This window comes from Pleurodeles waltl, chromosome 11 (genome assembly GCF_031143425.1).
Source record: "Pleurodeles waltl isolate 20211129_DDA chromosome 11, aPleWal1.hap1.20221129, whole genome shotgun sequence".
Taxonomy (NCBI): domain Eukaryota; kingdom Metazoa; phylum Chordata; class Amphibia; order Caudata; family Salamandridae; genus Pleurodeles; species Pleurodeles waltl.
In genome coordinates, this window is record NC_090450.1 from 940,079,414 (window position 1) to 940,103,002 (window position 23,589).

Genomic DNA, 23,589 nt, shown 5'->3' on the forward strand with positions numbered 1-23,589 from the left:
GCCTTTTTTCCACCTGCTAGAATGTGTATCTTTTCGGAAAACACACACCTTCTAAAGTAAAATCACAGTAAATGAAGGCCACCACCGCTAGAGAAGGAAACGTTCCCAGCTTCATTCCTAAATCTAGACCCCAGAATAAGGAAATAATCCACACAATCCATCTACAAGATTTATTAAGTTCATGAAAACCTGCTCAACCTCCCCTAGCTGCTGATTTAGGACTGATTTCAGTCTTGCTTCATCTAGAAGACTTAGGGCCAGATGTACAAAGCTTTTTTCTTGTTGCAAATGGCCGACTCGTAGAATCGGGCCGATTGCAACAAGAAAAAAACATTTTGCAATGCAGACCCAATTGTTCGATTCGGTAATCTATTTATCGAATCGCACAAAGGGTCTGTGAGTCGCAATTAGGAAGGGGTGTTCCCTTCCTAATTGCGAGTCACAGTGCAATATATAATTGCTTTGTGACCATGAATACGGTCACAAAAAAATGCAGTTAGCACCAATTTCAAACTGGTGCTAACCCAGTCACAAATGGGAAGGGACACCACGGGGCTCCTTCCCCATTGTGAATGGATGCGAAAATATTTTTTCAGAGCAGGTAGTGCTCCCACGGACCACTGCCTGCTTTGAAAACAAATTAAAAGAAAACTAAAACGTTAACTTTAAGGAAACGGGCTGCATTAAAAAAACAAAAAAAAAAACTTTATTTAAAAGTAGACAGACATGGTGGAAGGTCACCATCCCTGTGAGTGAGACTATTCCCAATGGGGTAGCAAATTGCGAACTACTTCATGAATATTAATAAGGTAAGTCATTTGCAACCCCATTGGGAATCGCAAACAGTGTCATTGACACTGTTGTACATCAGGTTTTGTGAGTTGCAAATTGTGAGTCGCTAAGATTCACAATTTGCGAGTCGCAAAACCTGATGTTTGTACATGTGGCCATTAGTTTGCAAAGTACTCTACACATGTTTAATAAACCACCAGATACTTATGGGCTTTAATAAGCAATGCACACTAATTCAATAGAAACCAACAGTTTTAGGTTGTCTGTATTTCTGCACTCACCATCCATGAGTAGCCAATGACCAGTCAATACCCAAATGAGCACCAGCATAACAGAGAGAGAGAAGGAGAGCAGTTCAGCAACAGTGAAACGACCACAGCACCCAAAGGAAATCCTGGAATAAAAACACACCCAAAACAGGAATTGAATACATATGAAAATCCAACCAGTAAAAAGTTACAAAGAGTTTAATCACTTTATATATTTTAGACATCGTTTCATGGGTTCACGTATCCCATCAAAAGGTGAGACTGCCTCCTCTCTGCAAATTTATTTAAAGGAACTTACTTATTCTGAGTCGAACAGGGTCGTGTTAAATACTGGCACATTGGGAGCAGCAAAAAAGCAAATGCTATTGTTGCAAGAACTGTAATAAAAACAAGAAAAATGAAGGAATTAGCATCATGGTGTGTAAGCAGCAGCTAGATCATCAAAACAATGCAACTAGTAGCAGACATGTCAGATAAGTTAATACTCGGCAATGAGCCAAGTAAAGTACTAAAAAACAAATCATTATGTAACAAGAGGTTGCACATGCTATATTCACTTCACAAGAGAGCCAAGTGGAATCTTTAAAAAAAAGTTTTAACAGAAGCTGCAGTCCATGAAAAGTTCTGCGTTTGCTGCTCGCGTTAGAACCTCTTGGAGAACGCTTAAAGTGGGGAACTTATAAAAAAAAAAAAAAATACTGGCAAAATCAAGCCATCAATAAGATGCACTATTAAAGCTAAAACAGGTCAAGAGTGCACCATGCGTTTTATGTTAATTCAAAAGACATTGCCTGGATTCCAAATAACGTTAGGTGTGTTGTTTGCTCAATGTATAGAGAAATGCACAAATCCAACAAAACAAATAGACCACATGACTGGAGAGTGGACATTCTTCTCCCACTAGCACTAACCTCTCCAAAGATGTCTTCCTTACATTATAAGGCTACGGTGACAACAGTGGACAGTGCATGAGGATACATCGCATCAAGGACCAAGTGACCAATCCTATTATCAAGCAGCATTTTGGAAGAAAGGCGGCAGCAGAAGGTTGTGGGGGGAAAAACCCAGTAAAAAACACCCTAGGGTGGGAATGTACTTTCCGGGGTGGGAAGGTACTTTCAGGGGTGGGAAGGTACTTTCGGGTCGAGCTAAAGGCCAGTCCTGCACCCAGATACCAGTAGTTGGTTTGAGGACCATGTCCAAAGGAAGTCAGGAGTAAGGTGATGGCTGCGTGACTTCGGCACGGGCTTTCGCCAATGGCAGTGTGCTCTAGGAGTGGGAGGTTAGGAAGGCCCAGCTTGAGCTAGTTACCAGCAGACTGGACACCAAGTGCAGAAACCTTCCACACTCAGCTCAGGATTTGTGTGACTTCTTGCTCACAAGGTCTTTGTGGGTCAGCAAAAAGAAGGAATCTAATGGATCTCGGACGGCCAGTGGTCCAGTAATTGCATCAGTGATGACATCCATGCCATCTGGTTTATGAGATCATGTGCTTGGGGGTAATGGGGGTGCAATGAGTCATGCTTGTGCTGCTAAGCTTAATGGTGAATTTTAGTGGTTTTAGGTTTTGCATCATACCCATAACACCCCTTCAATTTTACAATTTCAACAGTTTTTTCATTTTAGAACAAATGTTATTTTTCAGAGTGAAGAAACAACTTCCTTTAATACAATTACATCAGAGAAAGAGGGAGAGGGTTTTTGTGTCAGGGTGTGTCTGAGTCCAAGAAAAGGTAAAATCCCTCGTTTAAGAGAGAGAGCCCTCAGTGCAGAAAGCAACTGATTCTGGAGCCCACGTCTGGGAATTACTTTCGCGTTTGACCAAGCAAGCTCATCCCTCTGCTTCCAAATAGAAGAGCATTATACACTGTAAGGTTTAAAATTAGTTAAATCAAGAACACATCTCTTCTATGCACATTACTTAATGATCCACCAGTACCTTCTTCAAGAGTTTGGATTCCCAATGCAAGTGCGCACCCAATAGCAAGCCTTTTCTGAGAACTGATAATTAGGTGCCATTAAATACAGTGAAATCTTACTGGTTAAAACAGTAACTTTATTTCAGATAGCTTACCTGCAGTGCAAATTGTAAAAACTACTTGAACTGAATCAAAGAAGAAAAACATGACTAGGAGAGACACTGATGCCCCTATGGGAAGAAAGAGAGCTTGCGTGGAATCGATGGTCTGGATACCTAGGAAAGAAAAATTATTTACTCATGATATGTCGGATTTTAACACCACAGGCTCTTTAGCCAAATGCAATCACAAGAAGCCCCCTGCCATACTAGTTCTGCATTAGCACACCTTTTCCACCACTCAATGTTCCCAGTAAATACTATTCCACCTCCACCACTTGCAACCAAACATGGTTCTAGCCATTTACAAGCATTAACACCCCAACACACTTTATGTGAACAAGCACTCAATGTTTCTTCTACAAATCTGAGAACAGTGGTACCCACCTCAAAATGTACATTTCCAAAGTAGCTTTTAGCTCTCTGCATGTCAACACACAAAGCACTACAACAAAAATCAGCTTTTAGCAGCCCAACAATATAAGCAATTCGGAAAAAAACTTCTACACAAGCATAAATATCTCAAGCAAAAAGCTAGATAAAAATGCACACTTCCAAAGGCATCCACCCCTGGACAGCATGAAATAACTAACTTAAACCACTGCAGCATCAGAGGATGCAATAGTCTCCAGGATGCCGATGCCATGGTTAAGTCTTTAAACCTCCACTTCATAAAGCAACAAGTAAGGCTTATCTAATTTTAAGACAAGCCTTACAAGAACGAAGAAGCTATGGTGTCACCGCATTTACATTTTGTGTAATCAGGCCAGATAAATTCTCTTGATAAATGGGTCTCTTTGGTCCAACAATCTTAACACAGGGTCCGGAAACACTAACAGCCCAGGTGATGAACCAGTACTTACTAACTGGTTGAAATGTTCAGAAATACTAATAGAATAGAGAGAATTTTTCATTTTATCTCAGCTTCCTTATATTGGGTCCCTGTTCTTAATATCTGTCATTTGCTTCTTCTGTCTGTAGGTAAATAGCATTCTGACTGCTCACGCTTATGTCCGACTTAGACTAGTCATTGGACTGCAATTACTGTTGACATGACACTTAACGACAAAGCTTTTCTTGTTATAGTCCAGTGAAAGAGGCATTGCTTATGCACTCCTATAGGATTTTCAAGTCCTCTTGAAGGAGACTAGCTTCTACGCCTTTAGCCTGTTGTTTTTCATGAGAAAAAGAATTAAAGCCTTTGTTTTTGCAGGAATTGTGGTTGAAAGGTGTTTGAACATACTGATGAGACTACACGCTAACCAGAGACTTAGACAGTGGCATGACAAATGTAACAAAACATTGGCAAAACCAATAGGCCTCGCCTACAAGAGCTACTGGCTTTGGCAATGTTTTGTAACCATGCTATACAGCAGTACAGATGCTTTGCCGTGTGCCTATAACTATTTTTTTAAAACGCTGTGACGCATCCAGGGGACATGCACTTTTTATTTTTATGTGGTGCTGGAGGTATCTTAGTCAGAGTCACTGGAATTATGCAGCAGGAGAGTGACAAATTATGCAGAAGGGGAAAGTAAATTGTGGAGCAAAAGAAATTATGGGGCATACTATGACACATTTTGTAATAGTATTACCTTATTTTGTCATTTTTTAAACTTGAAAACAATGGCTGAGCATTGGCTGCACCTCATTATTATTAGTTTAACACCCAAATATAGCAATAAGCAACAGAAAGGTGACCAGTCCAGCATTGCAAAGGACCTTCCGATGTGCAGTAACAGGTGTTCCTGCATTTTTGTAACTTTTGAACTGTCTGAGCTAGAATTTTTTTTTGGGGTGGTTTTTGTTAAAATCTGCCGATTATGCAGCAGATCATAGATTATGCGGCAGGTGATGGATTATGTGGCAAATGCAGAAAATCTATAATTATGCGAAAATCGCTCAAGCTCCACAACCGCACAATTCCTGTGGCCCTGATCATAGCCCTTTTAATTATTTTTAGCCATGCTGCACTGCAGCCACACTGCTTTATTGCATGGCTACAAATCAATGCCAAAGTTGGCAATGACCATGCTGTTAAGCAGGAAAAAAAGGCAAGGCAGAGCCAACAGTCTAAAAAACGAGACCTATTGGCTTTGACAATGTTTATTAGGCTTCAGCACAACACCCCTGTGATTCTCAGCATGTCAGTTAATCTCCCCATTTGGAAAAACAATCCTTTCACAAAGAAAGGAACTGCGTTCACATCCTAGTGAAACATTTGAAAGAGGATAACATCAGTTGTCACAATAAACATCTATTTCAAAGGAGAAAGGGCTTATTTGTATGTAGTGTGTGTGGCATAGCAAAAAGGCCTCACGTGGCAAGAGGTTCAACAAGGATGACAGAAGCAGAAAAAATAGTGCCTCAATCACAGCGCGATCGGCGAAAGGACAGCAATCCAGCCGAGGCAATTAGTACTAAGTCCATGCTCTAGCTGAAAGAAGAGGAAGTAAAGTCAGCATGCCCTGGCCAATTAGAAGGCAGCAAGCAAGTGACACTGAAGCTAACCAATGTTAAGCAATGGGCAGGCTTCAAGCCCCTTGTTGCACGTAATATTTCTCATAAGCGAGAACGCATATGATGTTGCAGACGAAACCTGAAAAAGGACTTTTCAGCACAGTTACTTTGGTGGTATGCTCACTGATAGTTTGAAGGGGGAGATACATACAAGATATTGCCTTAAGTTAAAAAAAAATATTTGTAAAAGGAAATTTCTCTTTAAAATAAAACTCAATTTTTTATTTTTTTTTATTGTTCCAAGATATTGCATATTGTTGGAAGAATGCTTTAGGTTTAGTATTTAAGTGACGTTCTCCCAATTAGCAGGTCACACAAAAGACCAGAGCTAGAGAAGCAGGACCATGACATTCTCGTGGAGCAATAAAGGGCATTCAAGGAAGTCGACAACAAAAACCAGTGTGAGATAAAGACAGGATTCAGAGAGATGCCAGAATGCTACTGCAAAATCTGACAAGCGTGGGATGAAAGCCCGCTGCAAACAAGGGGCAGACAAAAGTATACAGCAACTTTGTGAGCAACAATGAGCACAAAATTAGATGCAGTAAGCAAGGTAACGGCAGAGGAGTACTTTCACACTTCATAAATGAAGAGACAACACTGGAAGCATTAGTTACCCTGTCCAGAAAAAGGAATACTCACTGTTGTTGGTGTTGTTGCCATTAAATGTCCCAGGTGACCCATTACTGTCTTTCTCTTTGTCTTGATTTTCAAAGTCCATATTTAAAGACCTGCAGAAAAACACTTGGTTACCAAAGGCTTAGCAGATTGGACCAAATAAACTGTTCGGGTCCACAAAGGGTGCATATGTTAAGTTTACACGACAATTAAGGTTCATTAATGTATTCACACCAGGTGTCACTGACACAAAAACCTACTGCGATCACTGCTCAAGGATTCTAATTGGTCATTGATCCTGGATCCTTGGGATTGAGGAGTTATTCTTGCTTCCTGCTCATTTCTTGTGTTTGTTTTACAGCTAGTAGAGCTACGCAATTATCACACATTTTGTTAACAGATGTGTACTCTGCAGAAATTTATTTTTAAAATAAATTTAAAGATTATGGATTTTCATTAGAAATTACTTGTCTTCAGTCACACGTTCTCTGATGGAGAAATTCTATTGCAGCACATTGCTCAACTTGAAAGTATCTCACATTGTTAGACTAGATATATGTATTCCCAAACGGGCAATGGACTAGCGTCTCTGAAGTCCCATGGCTTAAACTTGGAAGTGACAAATCCGTTCCAAATAGCTACGACCTGACTCGGGCTTCTGTAGCCAGACGGATACAGGGGCACACAATGTTACAGGAGGAACATAAAAAATACGAAAGGTGTATGTTTTCCCTTTCTCCAGTGTGGCTTATGCTGAATGGTATGTTAAAGTTTGGACATTCCGCACATTTTTTTTTATTTTTTATTTTTAATTGGGCTACTTAATGTTGGAAGGAGGGGAAGCAAAGAAGGTGCTGTTCTGGAGGAATGAAGCTCCATGTATCCCATTGCAAATGTTCGATAGAAATATGGTCATGTTTTAGCCCATATTTCTTCTGCATTAAGGGCACAATTTCTGCAGATGGAAAGTGAAGTGGCTTGGACTGTTGTCTCTCTATCCTAGAACGTAAAGATCTGTGTCCTGCTTTCTTATGCTCCGGTTCCATTACCTCCTGTACCATGTTCTAGTATTATCCCCCTTTTGGAAGGATTGGGCTATCTGGTAGAGTGTTAAATCTTGGCTTCTAGTCTGTTTCTACAGGCCCTTCATTTGAGGAAACCAGTGAGGCAACGCAGAAGTATTCTTGCCCTCAGATGCTCAACCTAGTCTGAAATATGTAAAGTGTGTCATACTCTTCATCTTTAGCTAGCTCTCTCTGCCTGGTAAGCTAAGCAGCAGAACCCTTCCAAGCAACGGTCACCCTCAACAGTTGGCACCTTTGGAAAGTGAACACAAGTTAAGACGACATTAGGTGTCCGAGGTTGGATGATCATCCTAACGCATTACGATCACCATCTAGCTCCTCTGCATGCCAGTACATTCTATCTCTAGCATCCTGCACCAATTTCTCCTGTTGGCAAGACGCTTGAACTACTCAAACTAACTCCATGTACTCTTTACGCGTTCATCTAGCTCCTGTGGGAGACAGGTCAACACACACTGCGTCGTCTGTATCTTGGTGATTCCTAAAATATGTGTCTGCCCTATTTTAATCTCGAATGCCTCTGATTTCACAGGGGCAATGGATCGCAACGCTAAAGTTCTCTTCTCCAGTCAGCCATTTCTTGTACAACCTCTGAGATTCTCTTTAGAGCTGCTCAGACACTTCTTCACTAGTCACATGAAAGTTTCTTTCATGCAAACACTGTTCCGGATATCAACTCACTCTTACACCGCAGTAATTTCTGAGTATTACTACAATGACCACCTATTCAAAATGTCAATGGATAATGCTGAGACAACCAAGTAGGGAACTTGGGATTTTTGTTTCCTTTGCAATTTGTTAAAAACGCATTTCCAAACGAGGATAGACAGAAGCACCTCTACACCACTTACAGTGGCCAGAAAACACTTGGTGTAAAACTAAAACTCTTCCACATTCTCATCTAAGACCTGTTCATGGTGCACTTCAGCAAAGACTCACTGCTTCTTGGTTTGAATTGTTTTCATGCAGGGAAGACAGAAGAGACTGACAACTCTGTTCTGGAAAAAGTAAGGGAATACTCAGGCCACATTCTCCAGGACCCACTCGCCTCACAGGGAAAAGCCAGGAGGGGTTCCACAGCGGTATGCGTACAGTGCCTTGACACCCTAACGGGTGAGTAGTGCGCTATACAAGTGCGAAGTTTTACTGATCCAAGGCGATGCTCCTGTAACTCTACAGTAACCTCATCATCCTCTTCCCCGTACTAGAATAGTATGTATCAAGTAGCGAACTCCATTGAATGGGATTTCGCTGGCGCAGGAGACTGCCTTTACGGACTCCCATGACTTGGCACAATTATCCTGAGGTTTACTTGTGTATTGAAAAGTTGGGTTTATTGCATTCCTTTCATTTCATTTCCCTATTGATTACTTCAGGCTGATAGATCTGGTATTCCCTCATTTTTTTCAACCACTAAAGAGGTTTGCTCATCTTATTGTCAAAAATGTTTACTATCAAATGGACTTCACACGAAAAGCCTGCAAATGTTTGGAAACCCCTCTGGTATCATGAACACAGCAACAGTGGGCACTGTATTCAGGTACATCTTTAAGCCTTCAAACTGTCCGTGTGCAAATGGCCACAGCAGGTGTTCACGCATAAAGTTAGAAAAAGCTTAATATCTTTGGGTAGTAAGGAAGAAGCTAGTTAACTGTAACAAAATGTATGCATCACGCACAATGTACATACATATGACCACTCAAACAACCTGCAACTAGCGGACACAAACAACTTTAGGGCAATCTTGAACGGACCTTTCCTTGGAAAACTGAGGAAGACCAGCCTGCACTTAGATCCCCCACTCCCTTGAAAAGGCTGCTACTATTTGGCTAACTAACCGGCTTCTACCCAGAAAGAGGTTCTGAAAACACAGTGTTCTCTATCTGTGTTGATCTGAAAACCACTGCTAATAGAAAAAAGGTGGAATGATTACTTATAGTGGCTCAATCTGCCTTTCTGGCACTTCCTTCACTAGACTAAAAGACGAAAAGAAATCAGCACTGAAGGAAGCACCATCAAACAGATGCCCTATTACGTTAAGGAGAAATCTAGCATTATTTCAGGATTCTGATGTACTTTGCCACCATACAACATTAAGGCAGGTGTACTTCAAGGATCGATAATTTCAACACTCCTCAATGTGTACTTCAGCCCATTGCCAGGAATCATCAAATTCTTTAACCTTACACGTTCTAACTGTGCAGATGATACACAATGTTCTGAAACTGAAAAATCAGTTTTCTTGATTGCAAAAAACTAGATCTTGCCTTCGAGGCACTGAAAAGAAGATATATTAATAAATCACCTTAAGTTCAATTCATCCAAAACTGATTTTAATTTGAGACGGCTGTGAGAGAGAGAAAAAAAAAAAGAGACTGATAGCTTGTCTCCAGGGACTTCTGCTGCCACCAATCTTATCAAGATAAGCGAGACATTTAAGTTATCATGGACTCATCTCCATTGGCTCTCGTGTTAACTCAGCAAAAGTGCATTCCAAACGTGCAGGTACTACAATGCATCTTCCTGCATTGGGGATTCCCAAAGAAGATACAGGCAACTGCCTTCCTTGTTACATCATGAGAGGACTATGCAAAAGGACGGTACCACGGGGTCTCATAAGAATTTAGAACAGAGCAGAAATGCTACTCCTACATTTACGACTAGGGCTACATTTTTTCATACTTTAATTCTGTCCAATGGCTTTATATTGCTGGAAAATTAGGGTTCTGCCTTTTTTTTTTTTTTTGGCTGGCCCCCCCAATAGTTAAACACTGGCCAGGCCGGTAATAACCAGCTGAGGTAACCAGCTGAGGTAACAACCCGATACACGAGTGACTTGAGACCCTTTGCATTACTCATTGGACGATAAATGGCAAGGGTCCAGCTTTCTTGTAAGTAAATAATATGAGATAGTCTTAAAAAATAAAGGACATAAAAACGGCACTGCGATCCAGACTAAAACTACAGGTACTAATACTGCCATACAAGACTATTACAGGTGGCACCTCTGGAATTCGCGTCCAGCAAGGATGAGAGCCAGTGACGGCTGCCTGAAATTCTAGAGAATGGACAAGATTCAGCTTTTCCCTGCGCCAAAGGCCAGAAGAGGTGAGAGATCAGACCTAGGCAGGAAGAATAGGAGGGGTGCTTTTCTACAACTGTAGAGGCAAGAATTGTGCAACCCACAGAATAGAAGAGGCTGACATAAAGAGCTACCCTCAGAGCAGCAACAGGCGGGGCTGAAATCGTCTGAGTGTGTGTGGCCAGATGCAGTTGGGCAAACGTAGTGGCATCCCATAATGGCACTTTATTACAAGAAGAACGTTTTATCACTACTGGAATGTAATAGATGTATTCCAAAGCACCGAATACGTTCAACATTACACTGCATGAAACCACCTGAAAGACCACTACACTAAAGCACCAGTCTTCACTTGAATAACTGCACGAATGACTGAGCTCCTTCACCTCATCAGGACAAGCTGCACCACAGAGCTTGTGAATTTTACAGGTCACTTTCCAGTAGCCATTTAAATCAAGCTACGTGACAGTTTTGCAACATTCATGCGTAGCAAACTGTACAATGTACTCTTGACAAACTGCGAGACAACTGTGTGATCATCAGGACGACAAACTACTTCTTCAGGCATGCCTTAGTCTCTTCATGTTTTTGTATCTAACGAAGCATGCTACTCGCAGGCAAAGCTCCTCAGCGCCTTATCATGGGTAAACAACGCTATAAAAATGTAGACAACTTAGCAGACTGAAGCTCTTGCGTATTTTAAAGAACATTTCGGACTGAGGTAGCAGATGACGGCATAATGCAGATTCACGCTACAGAGTTTCCAAGGAAGCAGTTGTAAACGGTTTCTTTTTTCTGTAAGGAGGGTTCGAGAAACTATGGGGTTGAGAATACTACTTTTATAAGCTACAAGACTTTCCATCACAAGAGGCTCGCCTGTCTCTTTGGAAACTGCTCGCAGAGTGAATCTGCTAGCAAACCGTCACACTAAGTTTGGTTAGGGCTTAATGGAAGGGCAGCAAAGGCTGTGAAATGTATGGGGCAGGCGACAATATTTCCATCAGTTGTTCGTTTTTATCACTTCAGTGAAAGACAACTTCATAGCCTAAGCAGCCTTTCTCAAGCAAGCAGAAAAAAAGCATTCCATAGTTGGCACCACAAAAGGACACTTGTTTGTAAGTTTTCATCCAGAGGCCATTCTTAGGTTCAATAGGAAGAAAGTATCAGTACATAAGGAAGTTCAGAGGTTCATTCTGAGCCACAAGTAATCCTTTTTGTTGGGGGTCCCTGACGAGAATTTAGGAAAGGTACTTCTTGAAAACGCAAAAGAACATTGATAATTGAGCACCACTTGGAAATTCAGGAGTAAACAGCAATTCGCATCTGCACCCTATGAGAAAAGGTACTAATTTTGTCAACTATCGGAAGCAAACTTTTTGGGGTCAGATTGGCATGACAACAGTTTCCAATAAGGCTGCACACATACTGCTGCTATATTGGTGCCCACGAACTCCAGCCATTTTCAGTCCTTTATGAACCCAATTTGTCCCTGCAGTGAAGGTGGAAGGAAACCTCAGCCACCCTCCTCCTTGGTCACAGGGAACCTTTGCATGCACAAATCACAAGTTTCCGTTATGCACTGCAGAGCAACAGAGTGGGTCCAATATGATCCATCCATCGTAGGCCAGCGCAGGGCATGAAACTTAAGGCAAGCACAAGCACCACACTCCAAATGTTAAAATTAAATTGGGGTACATCTTTGGAAAAGGTGATAACAACTTTGGGAGAAAGACTCCAACTGTTGGCGGCATGGGAAAAACGGACAAAATAAAGTGCATGGGTGGCACCAAAAGAGACAATATACCACTTCTAGGGGTGAGAGATGTCAACTCTAAAGAAAGTTTGTGTTTGGCACAACTTAGCGCTCATCTGAGAGATTAAGCATTTTACAGATGGTGGCACTGATGAAGAACCTGAAAGAAGAATTATCAATCACTAATATGGTTCAGATACTTTTGGAGTTGCAAGTTTTTTTCTAGCGCATGACAGAACTATGTTCAGTATTACTTTATAAAAAATTCTTATTTGTGAACATTTGCAAAAATGGACTGCAGACTTGTCGGGAAGCAGAGGTGTGCGTGGATCATCCACATGAAAAAATCTTGCAACTGAGCAGAATACCAACATACTTGACCAGAGAAGGTGGATGCATTAGCCATCTATCTCCCAACATAAGAATATTGTTGATTCCGACTGGGAGGAGGTCATATCTCTGTATGCAGATGACATTCTGCTATACCTGGCAAACCTAGAATGCTCTATCCAGAGGCCCTTGCAAATCCTAGATATCTTTGGCAAGTACAAAACTGCATATCAACTGCCGCAAATCAATGGCATTCCCATTAACGAAGGAGGCTGCAAGGGCCTAGAAGTGCCCTCAAATGGGAAGAGGTGGGCTTTACATAGCTCAGCATCTAAGTCTCCACAGATCAGGCGTTATTCTCAAGTAAAAACTTAACCAGGATTCTAGAGAACCACAGGACCGATGTGTGCAGCCGGTGGAGTGTCCCACTGTTGCTGATGGGCAGAGCCACCTTTTAAGAAGTAATTTATTTGCCCAAGTTCCTATAAGCCCAGCAGAATGCACGTTGGAAGTCCTAGAGGCTTTGTTTCCGGTCCGTAGATGAGGTGGCAAGACTTACGGTGGGATGGGGAGAGGGGCACACCGGATAGCACTATCCACACTCGCGCGGAAGACTGTGGAAGGAGGCATCGTACTTCCAAACCTGCGGCTGTACTACTGGGCATCCAATCTACTAGTTATCAATGACTGTTTTTCAGGGCAGAAGAAACAGCGCTGATGGCAGACAGATGGACAATGGACCCGAGGGCTACATCCAAGAGCTATATGGGGGAGGCAATTCAGAATTGGGGAAAGGGCCACATGACTCCAGGGATAGAAGGAAAGCTGAAAATGAAGCCCTACTATGGGAGGCGGGAGCGCTTAAATGACTGCAGGACATGGAGTGATAATGGAAGTGAGACCTACTGGGCATCTCCAAGAAGCAAGGCATCTGAAGGGATGGGCAGATAATCCTGTTTTCGGAGCTGCAGAGCCAATATGAGCTTGCGGGGACAGTATTTCAGATACCAACACCTACATTTCTGATACGGAGGCACAACATCCACCACCAAGCTGTGTGACAGAGAATGAGCCCCCCCAAAGGAGTAAGGGTGCATGGGGACCCACTGCATGGACATGCCATCTTCCAAATCTACAATATGCTCCTAAGCAACAGTGTCCTTTTACTAGATAAGCTAAGAGACAGGTGGGTGCAGGACCTGAGCAGCTAGAAGATGACCCCTAGTGGGGTAGGGGAGGCAGGGGTAGAGGTATTGGAAGAGGGGGTGCAGATAACATTGAAAAGTGGCCCTCCAGGCGGGTTTCCAGCAAATGCAGTTGAACATCTTCTGTATGGCATACTGTACAAGAGCTAGATGATTCCATGTGCGTCAGTGCAAAAGCACCATATTCTGTAGCCAGAAGAACATACTATTGCACACTCTGGGGCTGGCTGTGGATGCAAACCTACTGGCACAACATTAGCGACACAATATCCGCAGTCATACATCTCCAGGTGGATCTTGCCACACAGGTGGTCGTGCTTGGGATATGGGGAAGTGCAGGCACTGGACAAATACTTGCACATTTTTTATTACAACATGGCACTTATTGAGGCATGACGAGGGATTGTTACATAATGGGGAGGACGGGGTGGAGGGTCAGGACAGTGCTAACTGTCCAAGAGCTGGAACACAATATGAACTGGTGCAAGAGGGCCGAGGGGCAGGTCTACCAGGCCTGGGGATGCACAAGTAAATGTAATAACGGATAGGGGCCCTAAGAGGGGTTTGAAGAACAGGAAAATAGCTGATGACGAGAGTCCTACAGCTGTAGACGGAGTCTGTGAGGGGAAGCCAGGGAGACACACCAGGGGGGCGCGGTTCTTATTATACAAGCCTTTTGAAGTGGACTTTCCAGTTTACACCTTTTTTCCAAATACGAGCTTTCATTTTTTAGGTTGAGCCTAAGCATTCAACCCTGTGTCTACTTTTAGTATACATCTTTTGGTTTAAAAGCAATTTTATTTGTTGGTTGCAGTGTCCTTTGAAAACTATTGCTTGCTAGTGGTCAGTTATGCCTCCCCCCCCCTCCTTTTTCTGTTTTAGAGCAGTGACCAACTACTGAGTTATTCCACTTTGGTTTCTTCTTCTGTTGCTGTGATGGACTATTTTTGTTATTTCTCTGTTGCTCCCCTTTCACTGTGGGTGTTTTAGGCTTGGAGCTGCCTACGTTTTATTGCAGTATTCCGTCCCGCCCATCTCCTCCCATGTAGCTGACATTTGTTTTGGCTCTATTCCAGTACTGTCCTATTTTACTTCTGGCTCCTAAAAGAAGCTTACTTTACAAAAGAAACATCCAGTCATTTAGCTCACTGCTCACAAAAGCCACAATATGCCCATTCTGGTAGAATGTAGCTACACCTAGAAGCAATGATGCGAAACTTGCGTGGCCTCAGTGAGTGTCTCTCTCCAGGGATCCTCCCTGCCAGCACGCAGGGCATTCTTATCCCCTTTATTGGAGCCATAAATCCTCTCAGGCTGCTCTGCTGGTTGAAATGTGAGACAAGAATGCTTGCAAGATTTTTCATTCTGTTAAAATAAAAAGAAAATACGTTTCCAGCCTTATTTTCCAATTTCTGTTCAGACGTTTACACAACACAAGGTAGTGCAGTCATCTTCTTGTCTCTCCTCAAGGGATTGTGATTTCTGATGTCAGTAGCTGCCAGTGACCATCAAAACATGGCAGGAAAAGACAAAATTATGAGACTGGGTTGACCGATTTATGTGGCAAGAAAAGTTCAGTTCTGAATTTACTATGCCAATAGCACTAACTCAAGAAAACGCGAGACCTACTGCATTGCAAAAGCTGGTTATTTTTGGTTTCTTCTTGTGATGTGCAGTTTGCTCACACCTGAGGTTTTTGCTACAAATTAAAAGACGATTAGAGTATTTTCTACAGGCTTTTCGCAAAATGCATTTAGATCGTCAAACACGAGAAAGAAACAATGAATTCCTTTGTAAACCGGGCCCTAAAGCAGCATAGGTGTATAGGCGTAATCTTTTAAGTGTTTTTCGGGGCTGTATTTTTTGGTTTAACCATATGAGGAAATTCCAGTGTTGTATAGCATTGAAACTTTGTGTTTCTCCTGGTGTAGAATTGTGCTGGTCCTGTTCTAGGCCCCAGCAAATGGCTTCAACTGTTGCTGGTTTCCTATGACAGAATTCATAGTAGTGCTTTAGTGGGCTTGTATACCTGTCATGACCATTGAGTCTTTAAAAGGACTGGCTTTTTTTTTTTTTTCTGCACTTGCCAGCGCAGGGTATTGCGTAGAAAGCATAAATATCTTTGTGTTGATGGTGCCAGTTTTAAAACTCCACTTTATTTCATCTCTAAGCCAGTGGTTCTTAACCTCTGGTCCGGTTGACACTTACTGTTTGCAAAGCCTACTAAGGGGGCCCGCGACTGCTTTGAAAATTATATATTAACAGATAGCTTCTTTATTTACACTTTAACTAACTGCACAACTGAAAACTTTAAAACTTTCGGTAAATGTAAAGGAATTTGAAATAAGAGGATAAAAATGAAGTTAGTTATGTTAACATAACATACCATAACAATGTAATAGTCAGATTGATTTTTTGAAGCAGTGAAAATACAGCCAATTTAATCCTGTATGGACAATGATTGGGCACAATTGAATTTAGAGAAGTTCCAACCTTTTCATAATTTTTTTTTTTTTTTTTAGTTTGTGAATTAAATAAAATATTTCATTATATCTGTATTGTTTGAATGCTTTTTTCCTCTAACTTATTTGTATACTGTTTTACGGTTCGAAAATCATTCAGCCGAGGTCCCCGCTTGTAATAACTCAGTAGAGGTCCCTGGATTCCAATGCTGATTCAGTTGGATGCCTTGGGCTCCTATGACCTATGACCTATGTGGGGGCCACAGACATTAAAAGGTTAAGAGCCCCTGCTTTAAGCCATAAAGAAAGAATGTGAACTAGTTTATGGTTCCATTTTCAGGTTTACCCTCCAGGACACCTTGCTTTACTAGTTTTCAAGCATGCCGAAGAGGAACATTCTTGTAGTGGGTACGGGGAAGGCTAGGTAATACATGTAAGCAGGTACTTTCTGGTCTGCATCAGACTTGAAGCAGTTAACCCTCGCAAATGAAAGACCTCCCAAGTCCACTGGCTCCATTATGACGTCTTGTTCTTCAGTGGTAGTGGTACTCCCATTCTGTTGTGTCAATCATCTTCAGCTCTCCCTTAAATGAGTCCAATGTGGCATTAAAGTAGTAATTTCAATATCTCCTCGAATCATGTATGTGACCATAAAGCTTCCCTACTTGAATATAACTCTGTGCTGCATCCCTTAAAAAAAGGGTCAGAGATGCATATCGGACTTAATGATCCACCACCCTGTGGAAAAGTGAGCCTAGCAGCCAGAGAACTGCTCTTGGTTGCTTTAGCATGTGCTTTTATTTCTCAATTCTTAAGTCTCCTCCCTGATCTTCCTCTTGGTTACAATTCCATTTTAACTTTAGTGGAATCTACACAGGTTTTAGAATTATTCTGATGGGCTCTTTCCATTTCCTCTAATTTGCAATTTTAGATTTTACCCAAGATCGAAAAATAAACTTCAGAAATATACTGTTAACTACACTTTTCTGTTCCGGCAGAGTAGTCGTGGACTTCTGGCGTATTGCCAAACATGATGCGTCGCTCTCATTTAGCAAAGAACTCTCTCAGCAACAGCATCCATATTCCAAAATAATTTCATGCCAAGATCCACTGCTGGATAGACATTATGCTCCAACAAGGTCTGTCTAAGATTTCGCCAAGTCTGGCGCTGGAAAGGGTTAGGTACAATTACCTTCCCATAGAAATACACAAGGTCACTATTCTATGCTTGTCTTGCAGCACAATACAAGCATGCACTGCCTTAAGGTGGTGTGTTTTTCCTAGCACTCCGAAATGTAACATGACAACACCCCCTAATCTCAGTTTGTATATACTAGAGATTTGGGCCGATTTAAAAGCAGATAGTATCTGTTTCAACAATGCAGGACAGAGGTTATCTTAGCTCATGGGAGCCATATCGTTTTCCTTTGCAAATCCCTAAAGTCGTCTACATTCTGCTGGTTCCCAGCATTGGGTGGCGTGTATACAGCCAACACAGGTCATGTATAGTATTGATATAGCGCTTACTGCAAGTAGCAAGCAACTCTGGAAACCAGGGTTAGTAGTAAATGTAGTGGTTATGATGATTAGTCACATGCACTCAAGAAAAGATTGCATGCATTTACTTCAGTTACTTTGTGACAGATGAACAAGTAACTTGCCTTCGGTAACGCTTTTTCTGGTGGATACAGTATCTACATGTGGATTCCTCACCTTTTAAATACCCCCAATGCACTAGCATTCAACTGAATTTTTTCTCTAGCCCTCCACGTCGACGAGGATGTCACAATGGAACGGCTCTGCACGTGACTCCGTCAGAGTCATAAGAAGTCCTCGCTGGAGTGCTGACATAAGTTTCACCCACTTTATTTTCATGCCTTTGAGGCGAACAAGTGAACACCAACATCACAAGCACAGTATGTGCATACCCAACTCAAAGATTTCTATACACTTAAATAACAAACACATATTCCATATTGACCAGTTTCAATACAAACAAAATGCAATACACTTTCCTTCTTGGTATATCCAGACAGACAACAAGGGAGAGGGGGGGGGGGGGGGGGGGGGGGGGGGGGGGGGGGGAGGGGAGCGATCCACCAGAAAAAGCGTTACCAAAAGGTAAGTAACTTGTTCTTCTGATGGATACGCTCATTGTAAATGCACTGGTGCTGTCCATGTAGCAGCTAAACCCTCTCTTTTGATCCAGACGATGCAGCCTTTCCTTCAGGGACGGAAGAGTGATGGACTCCCCCAAATGAGCTGGGTTGTCAAACGCAAGTGATGCTACACCAAATTTGGGGGTATTCAAAAGGTGAGGAATCAAAAAGTGAGGAATCCACAGGTAGATGTATCCATCAGAATATATTAATACTGGTTGGGTGTAATCATTGATTGGGGCTATGTGGTTTCTGGTGAATGACTGGTGAGATGAACAGTCTGGGGGAAATTAGATAATGTCAGGTTATGTGGATAGGGTTTGAAAGAGGAGAGCTTGTGGTTGTAATCTATGAAACGAGGTATCGGCTAATTGCAGAGTTACAATAAGAAATTAGGAAGATGGGAGTGAGAGGAGGCTAAACTTGGAAATAGACTGCATGCAGAGGATGAAACTTAAGAAGATGGTCCCTGTCAAGGAAGGAGAGGAATCGAGGGGCTATGAGTCAAGGTCAATTTCTCAAAAAGGAGGAGAGGAATCGACAAGCAGAAGTGAGTCAAGGTCAATTTATGCATGATTTTAAGAGTATAGTAGGAGAAGGCTTTCTGCGATAGCAAGCAATGTGAAGGATGTAATCTGTTGAAAAACAACCTTATACATAATGCACCATATATCAGAGTCAGCTTAAACATGCAATTCAAGTGTACACATTTAAACATTAAGAACCCAAGTCTGCTGCATGCCAAGCCCAGGGCAGACCTTTTGAACATGGTCTGGATTATCCCAACCTTGGTATAGGGTCTGTAACCAGAACAATGGGAGTTGGTGCCAAAAAAAAAGCAGGTCTCATTTAAAGATCTTTCCTTTCTATTCTGTAATTAGACTTTTTTCACTTGTTCAATACAATTAGTTATTTGACACTGACTAAGCACATCTCCCAATGTACGGTCAGATTTATACCGGGTCATCTAATCTCATCCAAGTGTATATCGTGTGTGTTTGTGCATGTAGAGACTGTAGTATCTGCATTGTATGTATAAATGAGGCAGAGTAATGGAGGCCCCAGGGATTCATTTTGAAAGCCCCCTGGTCTGTTCCTCTCACCAGTCAAAGTGGGTGTTGAAGCACTTCTCTTCCAGCCCAATATGCAGGGGAAGGCACACAATCTCGGTGGTAAAATACACAGGCTCCACATGCCACGTCAGCATTTCATCTGGTGCCAAAGAACCCCTGTCGTCCACAGCATTTCCCCCCCACTGCCATGCTGTCCACTCCACAGGAAGTCTCCGTCCACGTCCTGAACTCCACAGGGTTTGCTGCCTCTCCAGCATAGATGAGTGCAGGTTTCGCAAAGCTGCCAGGTGTCAGAGGTGCGGATGAAGAGCAGCGCAGGCTGCTGCTGTGATCTTCCCAATACGTCCAGGCCTACTCCTCACTGTCTAATGACCAGTGAAGAGGCCTCACAGTTGCAGGTTGGTGAGGGGTGTTGTGCCACCTCCCTACATCCTGGCAGCCCGAGAAACATCTCAAGGTATGCCGCTCATCCCTCACAGCATTTTCGTCCCCAGCTGAGACTGCATTGGCGAGAAAGGTGGCAGATGGTGTTGGATTGTGGTTCTCCCAGTGGGAGCGATTCTAGGTCGCGAACGCCATCTTGCTGTGGCTAGCCGCACTCCACCCACTTGCCTATTCTTGTGCACAGTATGGTAGTGATGTTGTTTTCCCGGACAGTGGATTACAAGTGATGCAAGAGGGAGCAGACCTTGACAGTGGAGTGAGGGAAAAGGAGACAAGGCACCTATATAAACTCAACTAGGACTTTTTGCTAAGAGTGGCTCCTGATTAGTCTTCTTGGAGCAGTGCCAGCTGGTGGATGGTGCAGGTGGAGAGGGGCTGCAGTCTGCTGTACAGAGTGAGAAGACACTTCGGTAAAAAACAACCTTTTGTCTCCTTCCAGGTCACTGTCTTTGTGGCTGCTCACACCCAGGTGAAGGTAGTTCACACCTCTTTGCGCCTCAGTTGTGGGCGCTCCAGGGTGGAGACTACTCTGCTGTCAGAAGCATCACCCCACCCTAAACCAGTTCTTCTGCCTGTGGATTTCAGAAAAAACAGCACATTCAACAACCCAGAGCTACAATGACTGACCCATGTTAGTGCCACTTCTTGAATATCATCTATTACGTTTGAAAGTGTACCCTGAAATTTGTTTTTTAATTATCTAAGGGTACCGTAATATACTTATAAGGGACATAATACACTGGCTTATTGATAGGAGTATAAAGAGTAGCAGCATCTATAGCCACCTCTGAATAAAACAGCTGTACATGACGGATCTGCCCATATAAAATGGAATACCTCCCCTTGCTAATGGAAATACTTTTCCTCTAAAGTGTGTAGCAAGGACAGGGCAACTATTCCGTGAAATTAATTCCTAAACACCCACTGCCTAAAAAGACTCGGCAAGATTAAGGTATCTTTTATGCCTATCAAACCTCTGTTTGACATGAGGTCAGATCGCCTATTCCAGAGGAGCATCTTAAAATACCCACGGACTTCTCCAGTCCGGTACTGGTGGGTAAGTTCGGGGCACTGGTTTTCCGAGGCCGAAGGAGAAGAGGCCCCACGTTGAGTGCCGCTGTCACGCAGCCTTTTCTCTTTAGTGGGAACGTTCAGGTAGTCGGAGGCCCCCAGAGGCGTGTACATAACCTGGGCATCTGATGAGCAAACAGAGGTATTTCCAACCCAGTGCTTTGGAGATATACTAAAGGGACTAATGGGGACACCAGAAAAGCAGCATACCTGCTAGAGAAGTTTAACTCGGCAACAGCAAATACTATAAATGAATGATGTCCCCAACCTGGTGTCTATCACCGGACCAATGACGAAAAAACCCGGGGGGGGGGGGGGGAATGTCCCTTGGTCAGAGGCAGACTCAACGGGACCACAAGTAAGCACGACTCTTTGTAGTGAATGAAGGGGAGATCGGAGACTGTAAGACAGTAATTTAAGTATGTTAAACCTACAGTTCCTGCTCATTCAATTAGTTGTATTTCACTGTATGTGTCTTGGTAAAATATCAAGTAGCAAAATCTAGCACCGAACGGACCATTTTGTTCTGGTAGTAGGCATCTCCTCTCACAATCTGTAAAGGTCCCACTGGGGATGCTGAAGCAGGCATTGTCTCAGATGACTGCAAAACAGCAGGTAGCTAGGCGTGCCCAGATTCGGTTCAGTATATACAATTTAAGTAATTACTACCGCATATACGCTTCATTTACACCCACTTATTGAATAGCACTATAACACTGCTGTTATTTAATGCAGTGGATTCATTCCAACTCAAAGACCCATGCTATGTTATGTTGTCTGTAATAATATAACTATCTTGCCTTAGCGACTTCTGTGGCCATCCTGTTTTGATGATTCCTCTTAATAGGAGAGTCAACCTTGCTCCCCTGCATTCTCAGTAGTAAAGAACTTTATATCTTGAAGTAATAAAATTCGGTAACAAGACACCAATCACCCTGCTACATACAGCTGCCACAGTACTCAATTACTTTCGCCCTCCATCTGCTTGGGTAACTGCAGGGTTTGCAAAATTGTTGTCTGAAAAAAATATTGCATGAAATATCCCTAAAAATAATCTAAGACCTCTTCTGCTTGCTCCCAGTTTCGAACCTGTTTATTAATCACCCTTTGATCACTACAATGGCCTCTCCCCTCTTTATCACCAAGACAGAACACGAGTATTCAAAAAACCGAAACTTTTTTTTTTTTTTTTTTTAACATATAGCTATGTTGGTTTTCAGCTACAGAACACTGGTAATGGGAAAACTATTCACCTAGGTCCGAGATAACTATCAGCAATAAACTCTGGCCCTGGGTGAACACACAGTGCCACGCATCAGAACATCTTACACATGATCTAGTTATCACTGAATGGTAATCTGATTTTAAAGCTGTAAACCTACACTATTGAACCATAACTCGTCATATCTTAGGGTTCGGGGGAAACACTCAACACAGCACACTCACCCACAAAAGGAAAAAGAGAAAAATGCAGCAATCTGGTTGGAGTTTTCTTAAACACTATCCATACTAACCAACATATAATATGTGAGTAAGGTAATAGTCACACTACACTGCGCACATTTGCAGAATATTTATCTCCTAATTTGGACTCGGGGTCCGAGAATTACTCAGATCGACCCGGACAACCAGTCCTGTGATACTAGGGGCATTTCATCTGATTAAGCCTCAAGTTTAGTGAAAATTAAACTCCAATCCTCATGAAGCATAGGACCACTTACACACTTCTAGTAAGCATTCTTATCTTCAGTGCCACTGCAGCCTCCACTGCAAGATGTCACCCTGAAACCCATTTTAGCAAGTGCCACAAAACAAATACGGGACAGGAGCATATCTAATGCCTTTTCCATTTCTAGAGATCCCACTGCGACTTTTATCTCCTCCCTCGGGACCACATACATGACACTGAAAAGGCTAGCGTCGCCTGGTAGGTGGCACACAATTTGAACAGTAAGCCATCCGGGCTCAGTGTCTTACCTGTGGATAAATGTTTATTATTCAATACGTCTTCTGGGGATACAGGATGTGCTACGGACAAAACTAAGCATGTTGTGCATCTGAAGGCCACTTTGGTGGTGTAAGTGCACTTTTCAAATCCCGCATGACAGACACTACATGCAGCTAAATAGCACTACACCCAGCTTAGTTTTAAAGTGTGACATATCAGTAAGGCATTTATTCGAACAAGTTATCTGATTTGATCAGTGCAGTGTCTGATTGGTAAGGTACTTTTGTGCTTAAAGTTTGACCTTAATGGTCATCTAGACATTCCTGCATTGAGAGGATGAAGTAAACAATGCTACAAGAAGTGCACCATGCCAGCATGCTGAACAGATTCTTTATATCTTCTCTTCAATAACTGGTATTAAAGGATCCTGATGAAGAAACAGACTAGTTCCCTGCAATGAGTAAGTCATTGTGCTTTCTGGCCTGTAACTGTCTGACAAATATTTACTGAGAAAAGCCCAGACTGTTGCTTTACAAGTTCACTATGAATTCTTAAGTGGGCAAGGTATGTTGATAAATAGGTTAAAAAAGCAGCACCGCTTTATAAGCGGACTACATTGGCTCACTCTGCTAAAGAAACACTTCCTATTGCAAAATCTCTTCTTCAGCAGGCCTGCCAACAACAGATTATTCATTCACAGT

General features: G+C 42.5%; 1 protein-coding gene across 1 annotated transcript in view; it reads right to left on the bottom strand.

The window, feature by feature from the left end:
* The window catches only part of SPPL3 (signal peptide peptidase like 3), a 207,869-nt gene that overhangs the window by 57,450 nt on the left and 126,830 nt on the right, over positions 1-23,589 (bottom strand). Inside the window, exons 3-6 of the mRNA XM_069215057.1 lie at positions 6,301-6,389; positions 3,136-3,255; positions 1,360-1,438; positions 1,074-1,186 (exon numbers count right to left, since the gene is read on the bottom strand). Coding sequence (XP_069071158.1) covers positions 1,074-1,186; positions 1,360-1,438; positions 3,136-3,255; positions 6,301-6,389 — 401 coding nt within the window. The remainder of the gene's footprint in view (positions 1-1,073; positions 1,187-1,359; positions 1,439-3,135; positions 3,256-6,300; positions 6,390-23,589) is intronic.